The sequence below is a fragment of the Meles meles genome, chromosome 9 (assembly GCF_922984935.1).
Source record: "Meles meles chromosome 9, mMelMel3.1 paternal haplotype, whole genome shotgun sequence".
Classification (NCBI taxonomy): Eukaryota; Metazoa; Chordata; class Mammalia; order Carnivora; family Mustelidae; genus Meles; species Meles meles.
In genome coordinates, this window is record NC_060074.1 from 58,951,650 (window position 1) to 58,965,402 (window position 13,753).

Consider the following 13,753-nt stretch of genomic DNA (forward strand, 5'->3'; position numbering starts at 1 on the left):
TATTATGGTGATACAAATTACATCTTTATACATAATATGCCAACACAAAATTATTATTGCTTTATGCAATTGTCTTTTAAGTCAAATAGAAAAAAATGAGTTACAAATAATACATTTATACTGTCTTTTATATTTACTTATGCAGTTATCTTTACAACTGTCCTCTATTTCTTCATGTGAATTTGTGTTATTGTCTAGTGTCCTTTTATTTCAGTCTGAAGGACAAGTATCTCTTGTAGGGCACATTTTCTGCAATGAATTCTATTTTTGTTTATACATGTATTTCGGAAATATATTAATTTCTCCTTCATTTTTGAAGGATAGTTTCCCTGGATATAGAATTGTCAGTTGATGGTTTTTTCCTTCAGTATTTTGAATATGTCATGCCACTGCTCTCTGCTTCCCTAGCTTTGGTTGTTAATTTTATTGAGAATTATGTAATGAGTGACTTCTTTCTTGACACAAGATTCTCTCCTTGCTTTTGGCTTTCAATAGGTTAATTATAAAGTGTCCAGATGTGGATTTCTTTGAGTTAATTCAATTTGGAATTTATTAATCTTGCTGTGTAGATTACTGTTTTTCATCAAATTTGGAAAGTTTTTGAACACTATTTCCTCAAATATTTCTGCCTTTTCTCTTTTTCCTCTTTCTAAGACTTCCACGATACATATGTTGGTATGCCTGATTGTGTTCCACAGACGTCTGTGACTCTATTCATGTTTCTTTATTTTCTTTTCTATTTGTTCCCCAAACTTGATCACCTCAACTAATCTATATTCAAATTTGTTTTTTCTTCCATCTGCTGAGATCTGCTATTGAGCCCCTGTAATGAATTTATCACATCAGTTATACTTTCCATCTCTAGAATTTTTGTTGTTTTTAAATAACTTCCTTTTATTGATTTTATCTATTTGGTAAGAAACTCTCTTCATAGTTTCCTCTAGTTCTTTAGACATGGTTTCCTTTAGCTTTGTGAATATATCTAAAATATCTTATATAAAGTCTTTATGTATATGGACTTCCTCAGGGAGAGTTTCTATTAATTGCCTTTTCCACTATGTATAGGCCATATGTTGTTATTTCTTTGAGTGTATTGTGCTTTAAAAAACACATTTTATTTTGGGGTGCCTGGGTGACTCAGTGGGTTAAGCCTTTGCTTTTGGCTCAGGTCATGATCTCAGGCTCCTGGGATCAAGCCCAACATCAGGTTCTCTGCTCAGTGGAGAGCCTGCTTCCTCTTCTCTCTCTGCCTTAGTGTGATCTCTCTCTCTATCAAACAAATAAAATCTTTTAAAAAAATGCCATATTTTATTTTGAAAACTGGACGATTCAAATAATATAATGTGGCAACTCTGGAAATCAGACTCTCCTCTGTTCCCAGGGTTTTTATTGTTTGTTTGTTATAGTGATATTGGTTTAGTGACTTTTTGAATGCATTCCTTAAAGTCTATATTTTTTGTTGTGTGTGACCAGTGAAGTCTTTGCTCAGTTAGCTTAGCAGTCATCTGATGACTGGACAAAGATTTCCTTAAATATAATCAAATAGTGAATCTCCTAGTCTTCGCTGAGGGGTTTAGTATGTGTATTGGGACATGCCTTCAACATTCAAGCAGCAAGTTTACACGTCTATATTGGTTTTCACTTCTTGCTTGTGTAGAGCCTCAAGGTCAGAGAGAGGTGAGAACTTGGGACCTTCTCAGGTCTTTCCTGAGCATCTACACAGCCCTAGATATGCATATGCCCCTAAGCATGCATATTACCTTCTAGATTCCCAGGAATGTCTCAGTTTTTCAAAGTTCCTATGGACATCTCATTCTCTAGCTAAATACTTTAAGGTGGCTGGAAGCAAGAGTGTTCTGAGCAAAATTAAGAGATTTTTGACCTTTCTATTAATTGTTAGGGGGAGTTACTGGTGAAATTTTTAGCAAAGAAGGAGCATGACTGTATTTGTGTAGCTGAAAAAAATCTTTGCTACTAAAGGAGAATGGATTTAAGGGGGACAACTGGAGGTAAGGAGTTTAAGATTATTGGGGCATTCTAGGAAAAAAGTAAGGAAGGCTTGAGTTAAGATTGGAGTAGAGGGAATGGAGAAAGGGGACTGGTTGGAAAAGCTCTTTTACAGATTAGACACTTCATGATTTTTTGGGTGATTTATTGGGAGGTCAATAGGAGAATAGGGGAGAATATGTCTATTCTCGGGTCTGAGCAGGGAAACTAGCTGAAATACGGGGTCATTCACCAAAAAAGCAAACAAGAGGCACAGGTTGGTGGACACATAAAAATGCTGATCCAAATATAGTATTACCTATGGTTATAATAATTGATTTTTTAAAAAATAGAAATGAGGTATTTTTAAGAGGGAAATTCTGTGTAACTATGCCCAGATTGGTTTGGATTCAGATGCTGTAATCCGTCCTTCCCCTCCATCCAGAAGATTCATCACTACTCTTATTTAAGAATGCTTTAAAAGTGCTTATTATTTGGAACATATTTGACAAAGTGAGAGGAACTTTGTCATCCTAAAGAGAGCCTGTGCCTAACTACAATATAAATTTGTTGATCATCAATCATTTCTTGGGTGATTTTGTCCTCTGAAAACCTAGCACAGAGCGGATAATGGGTAAAACGTTGTTGACGCTAATTATTTGGAGAAGCGCGAGTGATGATTTTTTCTAAGCCCTGTAAATTAAATTGGGCCCAAAATGATTGGTTTTAACATTTGGGAAACGTTGGTTTCTTTGAAATCCAATTCCTGGAAAGCGGAGAAATCGAGGAGGTGGGCGGACTGCGCTATGGAAGAGAAGCTCTGACCTATTTCCCCGCTTTACTCTTTTCTGCCTCTCAAGACGACCAAGTTGCGTTCAAACGAACCTTTCAGTTTTTGAGTGGGACGGCGGGGAACACCCAAACGAACAGGGTTCTTGTTTCAGCGTTCCCGCTGTTCATTTCCTACCAGGTCACCTCCAGGCTCCCGCAGGTCGGCGTCGCAGATCTCGAGCGAGGCCTGGATTCCCAGAGGGGAGAATGGGGGGCGGAAGGGAAAGGGAGGATGTTTGAGGGGCGGGAGCGGCCCTGGCGCCAACTTCCGTCCCGCCCTCCCAGCCTAGACTGGAGAAGCACCGCGGCCCGCGCCAACCGGCCGGCGCACTCCTCCCGGGACGCCCGCCGGACTCTCGAGCAGTCTCCAATTGGCCGTCGGGGGAACGGAAGCCGAGGAAGAGAAGTGAACCCGGAAGTGCTTCGCCGCGGAGGCCCGGGCGACTCTTTTGAATGGAATCGGGCTGATTCATCGCCGGTTCGCGGAGCCAGAGCCCTGTGGAGTCTGAGCCGCCGCTGCCGCTGCTGCCGCCTCAGCCGCCTTCGCGTCACCGTAGGTGGAAACGAGGGCCCAGACCGCGGCTGGCCGACCCCCCCCCCCCCCCCCCCCCCCCCCAGCCATCAGGTAAGACCGGGAAGGCAGGCCCGGCAGGTCTGCGGAGACAGCCCTGCTAGGCCGCTGCCAGCCCCGTGCTTTCCTGAGTCACGTTGCCCGGCGGAGTTGCCGCTGGAGGCCTGGGCCCTGAGGGAGGAGCTCAGGCTTCAGCGTCCTCCCCGCGGGTTACTCGGGTGTCTTGTAAGTTAGGTCTGGATGTGGTCTCCTCTTTCAGGCGTTTCTGCTTCTCTAAATTTAAGCGCATCTCGGGAGTCCTCTTCCTCCTATACCAGGAGAACCCTTGTGTGTGGCCTGTGTGTGTGTGTTTGTCTATTGATAGTCATTCCCGTGTTGAAAAACTTCAAAGCAGGCAGAGGAAACAAGGGAGAGAGAATAAATATAACTTTCCCGTTGAAGGCATGGTTGTTTGATCACTTGTCCTTCCCATAGGCCTGACCCTTTTTCTTAGTGTTAGGATTTCAATTCCCTTTAAAAACTAAACAGAAACCCCAGAGATGCACTGGTTTTTTGACCTTGAAACTCTTCAAAGTGTGTTTTTTTTGCTGTGCCTTTTAACTTACTTTCAGTTTGTCTTAATTAAGTAGTTGTTGTGAATAGGTAATATTTCCTGTTTTAAATAAAATAGTAATCTGCTACTCTGTGTTACCTCTTGGAACTTAATTTTCCCGGGGACTTACTTTGTGGCTGTCAAAAGAACACAAAACGCAAACTTTTCGGAAGAGTTTGAATATAAATCTAGTGACCGAATGAAAAATTCTTGAAATTAAAAACGGTAACTAAAAGTTGGTAAAGATTCATGGGAAATTTTAAGGCAGGGAAGAAGCCTTAAAAATTAACACAGAAATGCAGTTCTAGGATGAAAATTATTTTTTTTTTATCGCTCACAAAAATATGTTTTTAGTGCTACTAAGTTGTTGGTTATGTGTAAAGCCAGAAGACAGTCACTGGTAATGTTGAAAGAACAAAACAGAACAGAATACAGTTTTAGTGGAAATGATTAAGACAGTGGTGCTTTTCATGTTTTGTCATGGAAGGGTAGCAGCTGGCTCATTTAAAGCTTATATGTTTCAAACAAATTTAAATTTAATGAGTAACTGCGCATTTGGAAAGATTAAGATACAGTAGTTCAGAATTATCTACAGTGGTGTTTAGTGAAGTGATATTTAGTGAAAGGCCTGAATATTGTCTTGAATTTGCTCCAGAACATAATTACTTCTAGCCCACAGAAGAAAGTTTTGAAGTCATCTTTCAATGAAGCCTCACCTGTTGATTTTGGGATATTATCCCCCCCCCCACGCCCCCAAAGGTGCTTGGTAAATAATATTTTGCTGTTCTAATTGTAAAGCTGCATTTTAACCTGGGTTTAATTTATTTTTATGCTTGTCATATAAACCTTATGTTTAGTATGTAGGTTTAGAACTCCTTTTTGAGTATCAGGAACAAAAGGCAATTGTGTTTTTGTTTTTCATTTTATAGCAGTGTTCATTTCATAATTTACTGTCCACTTCTGAAAGTCATGTGAACGTTCATGGGATTTATTACTCATGAGCTTGTCATATAGCCAGTTTGTTGCACTCATTTGAAATTCATATCCTGCTTTGTGATATATTGGCATCTCCATCTGTAAAATGAGAATTGGATTAAATAATAGCTTCTGGTTCTGTGATGATAGCAATAATAGTAACAACAGTTATTGAGTACCTTACAAATGTTCCAGGCACTGTATTAGGTGCTTTGTGTTTTATCTTACCACTGACTTGCAAGGTAGGTATTATCCCCATTTTATAGATGAAATCTAGATTCTAGAAGAAGGTATTTTTTTCCAGATCATAACAGAGAGTAGGTTTGCTTGCCTTTTTTTTTTTTTTAAGTTTTTATTTATTTATTTGTCAGAGAGAGAGCGAGCGAGCGCACAAGCAGGGAGAGGAGCAGAGGGAGAAGCAGGCTCCTCATGGATCAGGCAGCTTGATGAGGGACTTGATCCCAGGACCCTGAGATCATGACCTGAGCTGAAGGCAGATGTTTAACCAACTGAGCCATCCAGGCATCCAATTTGCTCATTTTTTGAAGACTGTATTTATTTGAGAGAGAGAGAGTGAGCATGAATGGGCTGGGTGGTGCACACAGGGAGAGAGAGAAGCAAACTCCCCACTGAGTGAGGAGCCTGATGGAGGGCTCGATCCCAGGACCCCAAGATCATGACCTGAGCTGAAGTCAGATGCTTAACTGACTGAGCCACTCAGGTGCCCCTGGGGAGTAGGTTTTGAAGCTCAGATTCCAGTCAAGGTCTGATCGCCTTCACAGCCTTTCTGGCTCTACACTGCTTCCTTTCACTTTATGTATTTTTCATGGATTTATATCATGCCTCCCCAAATAGACTATAAATTCTTTCAGTGAAAATCACTGTTTCTTAGTGTCTCTGTTTCTGTATCACCTTAATATGTGTGAGATGGTACAGGTTTCTCCTATTTTCTGAAAGTTAGCTTTACCCCACTTCTCTTTTATAGAAGGCCTACATTATGCCTGTTTTTTGCTAACTGAAAGAAGTCTGAAGAGGATTTGTGCTTTTACAAAATGTTAATTGTTTCTTTGATTTATGCCATTTCCACTTAGGAAAGTTTTAATAGGAACACTCTGCTTTTGGATAGAGGGGGAACCTTGTATTTAATGAATGTTAAATTGAATGTTGTAATTAGGAAACAGCACAAAAAGGATACTGTGGTAGTTCCATCTTCTCTGTTCTAAACTGGAAAAAATCTTGCTTTCAAAATCCTATTTATATAATTAAATTTAATCTTGACTCTTTCTATTTCTTCCATTGAAGAAAGCCCTTAAGAAAGTCAAAGAAGTCCCTAATACTTTCCACAATTCAGAAAACAGTGGAATTAGAAATACAGTGAGATCTGGAGTACAGAAAGGATTTAGCATCAGTCTGAGAAGTAATATGTAACTGCAGCATGCGTTGGGGAGTATAAGATGAACTAAGAAAAACAATGATAAACTCGAACAGCTGAGAATTTCATGATTTTGTTTGAGTTTTTTGAATTACTGGGACAACAGTGTCCCTTGTGAACAGGTTGATAAGTTAAAAAAAAAAAAAAAAAGCCACATTCCAAATCTGGATTAAATTAATTTTGAAGATTCTGTTTTTTTTTAAGTTATTCGTGGTTCCACACATTTTCGATAAATATTTGAGAATTGATTTATTTTATTTCCAACGTGAACACAATCCAACTGTGTCAGGTTCTAACTAGATATTTACTCAGTAGGAGATGAAAAAGTGGAAGATCATCAACTTTTTGATGTACAATCTTTTGAAAGTACCAGTGCTTATTTCGTACTGTTTTTGCCAGTTAGGATTCTAAAGATTACTCTGTGCATGGCATATTAGTTACAGTTAAAAACTTTATTCAGGGACGCCTGGGTGGCTCAGTGGTTTAAGCCTCTGCCTTCCGCTCAGGTCATGATCTCAGGGTCCTGGGACCGAGCCCCACATGGGGCTCTGCTCAGCAGGGAGCCTGCTTCCTCCTCTCTGCCTGCCTACTTGTGATCTCTGTCTGTCAAAAAAATAAATAAAATCTTAAAAAAAAAACCTTGATTTATATTATCTGATAAATTTTTTTAAGGATTTTATTTATTTACTTGAGAGAGAGAGAGCCCCTGAGCAAGCACAAGTAGGGGCGAAGGGCAAAGGGAGAAACATACTCCCTGCTGAACAGGGAGCCAGATGTGAGACTGTGGGATCATGAGCCAAAGGCAGACAGAAGCTTAACCTGACTGAGCCACTCCAGTGCCCCTATCTGATAACGTTTTGAGTAAAGTTAATCATATCATGATAAGCTCTGGAGTCCTCTCTTTTTCAATAGGTGTAAAAGCTTGCTTTAGGTCTATAGGTGTTGGGGCCTGGGTAGCTCAGTCATTAAGCATCTGCCTTCATCTCAGGTCACGATCTCAGAGTCCTGGGATCCAGCCCTGAGTCAGGCTCCCTGCTCAGAGCGAGGCCTGCTTCTCCCTCTCCTGCTCCCCCCTATTCATGTTCCCTCTATCGCTCTCTGTCAAATAAATAAATAAAGTCTTTAAAAAAAAAAAGATCTATAGGTGTTATGTTTGGCTTTTATTTCTAAGAATTGGAAGTGTTGTCTTATTATAGTGTAACACTTTTAATTTTATGAACCCTTTTGTTAAATTCTGCAAAACACTAGTCCCTCCTCCAATATAATTCATTTAGTACTGCAAAATGTGCCTACTGTATTGAAATTTCACTAAGTGGCAAACTATGTATGAAAGAATCTGTGTTGTATGAACCGTAGCTCTGCTAAGGAGGGTGTTGCTGATAACAGCCAACACCCATTGTTTACTTACTGTACACCAAGCATTATGTTAAATGTAGATTATGTCCACTGTCTTGTTTAATTTTCTGAACAACTGTATAAGGTGGATGCTGTCATTATCCCTATTTTGCAGATGAAGAAACAGGCTCAGGAAGGTAACTGACCCAAGGACACACAGCTAATACGTATTAGAGACAGAATTTGAATCCTGTCACTTGTACTGCAGAGTCATAGCTCTTACCCGGATATAAGATATGCATAATACAAAACTTACCATTTTAACCTTTTTTTAGAGGTATAGTTCAGTGGCTTTAAGTATACTCATGTTGTGCAACCATCACCACCATCCATCTCAGAACTTTCACTTCCCATTGTAATACTTTTGGAATTCTAAATGGCTCATAATTTTGTTGAAGAGACCTTGGCTGTCATCTCTGCTTGCAAAACATTTTTTTTTCTTTTAGATTTATAAATACTAGTTAAATCTAGTCCAGTGATTATTTTTACTTCTACATTATCTATTTCTTTTTGCTTTGCTTTGTGGACACTTAAGCATTGGTCCACATAAGAACTTCATCAACAGTATAAAAGATAAAAAAGAATATGTCACTAACTTATCTCTTTAGCAAAACAAGTTCTTGTTGTAAAATAGTGTGTCATTCGCCCTTGTTGAATACCCAACCGGATGAGAACATATTACTTTTTTAGTCTTAGAAATATATTGTTCACTCATTGATCCACTTACTAAATAATTTTTGTGGTGAGATTCAGGTAACAAAATTAACCATTTTTTTTTTTTTTAAAGTCTGATTGCTGTTGCTAGACTTCTTTTTTTTTTTTAAAGATTTTATTTATTTATTTGACAGAGAGAGATCACAAGTAGATAGAGAGGCAGGCAGAGAGAGAGAGAGGGAAGTAGGCTCCCTGCTGAGCAGAGAGCCCAATGCGGGACTCGATCCCGGGACCCCAAGATCATGACCTGAGCTGAAGGCAGCGGCTTAACCCACTGAGCCACCCAGGCGCCCCCAAAATTAACCATTTTAAAGTGAATAGTTCAGGGGCACCAGGGTGGCTTATTTGGTTTAAGCATTCGACTCTTGGTTTCAGCTCAGGTCATGATCTCAGGGTCTTGAGATCAAGCTGGTCGACAGGCTCCATATTCAGCTTTAAGTCTGCTTGAGATTCTCTCTCTCCCTCTCCTCTACCCCTCTCTCCTCTCACAAGCATCCATGTGCTTGCACTCCCTCTTTCTTCTCTCAAATAAATGAATCTTTAAAAAAAAAAAAGTGAACAGTTCATTGTGGTTTAGTACATTCACAGTGTTGTGCAACTACCACCTCTGTCTAGTTCCAAAACATTTCCATTATTCTGAAGTAAAATCCCTTACCCATTAAGCAGTTTTTTCATGTTACTCCTTCCCTGTAACCTCTGGCAATCACTAATCCTTATTCTTTTTCTATGGATTCACGTATTTGGGATATTTAATATGAATGGAATCACGTGACTTTCCGTGCATGTTTTCTTTTATATAGCGTAATGTTTTGAGGTTTAATCACATTATCACATGTGTCAGTACTACATTTCTTTTTTGTAGCTGAATGATATTCCATATGTTCCATTGTATGTGTATTCGTACTGGAATTTGCTTTATCCTTTTACCCTTTGGTGGACATTTGGGCTGCTTCAGTCTTTGGGCTGTTGTGAATAATGATGCTCTAAACATGCATGTACCTGTGTTTGTTTTGAATACCTATGTTTAATTCTTTTGGATATATATCTAGGAATGGAATTGCTCGGTCATATGGTAATGCTTTGTTGAATTTTTGAAGAGCTCCCAAACTGTTTCCAGCACTCCTTGGTTCTTAAGTTCGAGAAAATGAATGTAGGGTATTGTTGTCTGAAGATGTATAGTCTGAAATTTTGTTTATATCAGTGATTATGAACTGGGAGTGATTTTGCCCTTCCAGTAGACATTTGACAATGTCTGGGGACATTTTCCATTATCATGACTGGGTGGGTGCTACCAGCATCTAATGAATAAAGGCCAGGGATTCTGCCAGACATCCTGTAACGCACAAGACAGTCCCCTACCAAAAAAAAAAATTTGGTTCTGAATGTCAACAGTGCTGAAGAAACCCTGGCTTATACCATCAATTTTATTGTTATTGTTATTGTTAGAGAGGAGAGTGCTGTTACCTGTTTCTTTACATTCACCTTCTCTAATTGTTGTGAAACTTTTTCTCGGTCTGTTCTCCTCTTTGACATTATGGATATAATACGAAAAATTCTGAATTTTCAGCTGTGTTCAAATGAAAGTTTAAAGAAGGACTACAGAGATTGTGTCTCTAGTCTTTTATATCTTTCTGAAAGATGATGAAATGGCTTTGGGCACAATAAAAACTGAAGGATGAAACAATAGCAATAATGTATTTCACCACTGCATAATTTTGAGTAATTCTTATTCTTCCATTTTCTTGTTATTTTATTTATTTTTTCCATTTTCTTGTTATTTTAGTCTTTCTGGCATAGTTGGGAATAATTGACTAAGACATGAGGAACTAATTCCTATGATAATGAAATAGCAGACTTTCAAATATAGGAAAAATAACATCTCTAAGATTCCATAATGTATTATGGATTTATAATAATATGCAATGGAACTATATGGTAATTGCACAGTAGAATGGTCTGTTTAAAAATAGGAGTAAATTTTCTCTTTGTTCTTTGAAACACCTCTAGAAATACATGTCAGTGAAGTGTCATGACATGTCAATTCTTAAATAAAATTATGAACTGCTCAAAAAAGTCATGAAATGTCAATTCTTACATATAATTAGAAGTGCTCAAAAAAGAAAATTAAAAACAACATTTGTATGTGGGGTAATCCTCTGTTCTTTAGCCTCCTGGGATGCTATTTCTTTCCATATTCTTCTGGAAATGGTGATTAAAATCGGTTTTGATTTCTATTTCGCTTTTAGGAATTTTGCTTCATTTAAAGCTTGTGGCATATTTTCCTCCTTAGGTCTCAAAGTAATTATATCTTATTTACATTTTTTAGGAGTGAGAGAAAAAGAACACTTGGGAAAAGTTATACCTGCCAGTATAAGCAAGAGCTTGAATTAAGAAGAAATTTGTCAAACTCAACGAATTGAAGCTTAACACCTCAAGAGTTTAGTCACTGACCAGGTGAGAATTGAGAATGTATATAACTTTTACCTATTCTTTCAGGATATGATATAAAGATGTTATGAAAACATCATTTTTTAAACACATCAAATTATAAATATGTGATACCCAGATTTAAGAGCTCATGAAGGTCATTTAGATAACTAGCAGTTTTGTTCTTATTTGCTTTCTATAAACTTTTTAAAAAAAGTAGTGTGATATAGAACATTTATTGATATATTTCATTTCCAAATGTTAGTATTTTTATTAAACCTCATTATGTTATCTAAAATGTTTTAGTTTGTTAAATATTTTTTCCTGTTTGCTGAGACATCTAATTTTACTAAAAACACAAATTTGACCTGCCAGATTTTCTTTCCCTCTGTTCCCCACATTGCTCATGTATATTCACAGCATCTGGAGTCTGTGTAAAGTCATAAGAAACAACACTGGGGAATAGATAAACTAAACACAACTGGGAATCGACTTTGGCCTGGAATATATATAATGTCTAAAGTATACTGTATGTTAGTTTTTTTCTGTTTGTTCTTAAGCTTGAAATGGTCCAAAAGAATTTTTTTCCTTTTGTAATACATTCTAGAGAAATATCTTTAATATTTTAAACTATTTGGGTTTTGCCCCTCTATTTATAGCCTTTAAAAAGTGCTATGTATTGAATGCTATATTTGAGTTGAGGAATTTTAATGAGAATTTGATGGAGATTCTGTTGGTAAATGCTGCTGTTAGAATGTGTTAAGGTTATAAAGCAGAAACTTTGTCTGGACTAGCAAGTTTTCTTATGTGCCTTTCATTTTTTTTTTTTTTAAAGATTTTATTTATTTATTTGTTAGAGAGAGAGAGATCACAAGTAGGCAGAGAGGCAGGCAGAGGCAGAGGGAGAAGCAGGCTCCCTGCTGAGCAAGGAGCCTGATATGGGACTCGATCCCAGGACGCTGGGATCATGACCTGAGCCGAAGGCAGCTGCTTAACCAACTGAGCCACCCAGGCGTCCCATGTGCCTTTCATTTTTTAAAATGAATTTATCCATTGTGAATCTCACAGACTTGTTGATATAAAGTTCTTTATAAATTGTTGTTTATATAAAATTCAAAAACAGCAGAACTAATCCATGCTATCACAAGTTGAAATTCTGTCTTTGCATGGTGGTAGGGACTGGAAGGGGGGCATGAGTGGTGTTCTTAGGTGGCCATAATGTTGTTTCTTTATCTAGGTGGTGGTTATGGGAGTGTGTTCATTTTGTGAAGATTCCATGGCTATGTCAGTTGTGCGTTTTTCTGTATGTGGATTTGGATAAAGTTTGCAATATTAACATTGTTAAATATAGGAGTAAATTGTTAGCAGAATCAACAAACATGATTAAGCTGTAATGTAATGATCTTGAGTACATAACATTAATTTTTAGTTTGTATAGCAGTTCTAACTAGTGAACAAATAACTAATTCATTAGCATTTAAATTTAGAATATAAATTGTAGTAATAACCATTATCTAAAGCATAAACTTCGAAAAGGAATTTTAAGGCACAGTAGCAATTTTCAAGTAGAAGAAATGCTTCATTGTCACTCTTAAAGCATTTAGTTGCACTGATACTAATTTTCTAGAATTTGGTTACACTTTTTTGTATAGTTGAGGTCATAGTGATACTCTTGCTATTTCTTTCCTTTGATTTCTTGTGAGTTTTTCAAGCTTTTAAGAATGTCTTCTATAGTTATTCTAGATATAAACAACAAATTAGATTGATACTCTAAAGTTAATCTTTGTATTAACTCTGAAATTATCATTGAGAATAGTTGAATTTCCTTAGGGAAAAAGGTGTATATCTCCACATCTGAAATAAGGCAAAATATCTGTGTAGGTTCTAGAACACTATCTTAATGCATTTAATGTTTACTTTATAATATTTCTTTTAGTATAATGAGTTCATTTTAAAAAAGCCTTTGATGCTAATTCAGAGATCCATAATCTGCTCACAATGTCTTTCACATGTAGTTTTGATGATAACTGACAAGCTGTAAGTTAATTAGCACAGAACTTACTAATGAGGATGTTAAAATTTAATTTAAAAGTGAGGATTTTTATTTGTACACTCAACAAATTGAAGGAAATTCAATCATACATATGATAAGCATTTCAGGCACTTTTTCCTCATTCAGGTACTTTATTAGATAACAATGAGAAAATATAATTAACTTAATGATAGCAAAGTTTTGAAAGTATGCTAAGATTGCTTGTCTTTAAAACCAGGGATAACCCAAAACCAAAGCAGTAAAGTAAGGTCTGTTAATTAGCATGGAAGACAGCTTCTTGAATTAATATGTGGTGTTAATTAACAGGAAGTCTGATGTTGTGTTGTAATTACCACCAATATTTTTGACATACTGAGTGACTGAAGGTGCATTATATAGATAGCAATTGAGTAAACACTTTTGTGCTTAGGAACGTTTTCCTTTGTTTCTGTTTTCTAGAAATATGGACAGACTTCTTAGACTTGGAGGAGGTATGCCTGGACTGGGCCAGGTTAGTATATAGACTTTCAATATTTCTTTGTTTGTAAACTACACGTCTTTCTCTAGTTATCCAAAGAGAAAGAAATCACTCCCAAGAAAATCATCTCACAGGTAACCTTATAGTAAGAAGCTTACCTTATTGCTGGTTGTTGTATTGCAACACTAAATAACATGAGGGGAACATTTTCTATTATCTTAATTTAATTCTCCTAGGAATAAGAATTTTCTCTGCTTCTTTTACTTAAATTTTGGGGATATGTAAGGTTCTCAAACTTGACTTTTAATAAAAAATAAAAG

General features: G+C 37.2%; 1 protein-coding gene across 3 annotated transcripts in view; it reads left to right on the forward strand.

Moving 5' to 3' along the window:
* The first annotated feature begins 3,138 nt into the window (after window positions 1-3,138).
* PSMD14 (proteasome 26S subunit, non-ATPase 14) overlaps window positions 3,139-13,753 on the forward strand; it is a 103,454-nt gene continuing 92,839 nt past the window's right edge. Inside the window, exons 1-3 of one of the 3 annotated variants that reach the window (XM_046019753.1) lie at window positions 3,139-3,442; window positions 10,823-10,950; window positions 13,415-13,466. In XM_046019753.1, the coding sequence (XP_045875709.1) occupies window positions 13,419-13,466 (48 nt within the window). In that variant the 5' untranslated portion in view covers window positions 3,139-3,442; window positions 10,823-10,950; window positions 13,415-13,418. Of the gene's footprint in view, window positions 3,443-3,594; window positions 3,614-10,822; window positions 10,951-13,414; window positions 13,467-13,753 lie in introns of those variants that run through there. The other 2 variants (XM_046019754.1, XM_046019755.1) reach the window with 2 other exon arrangements.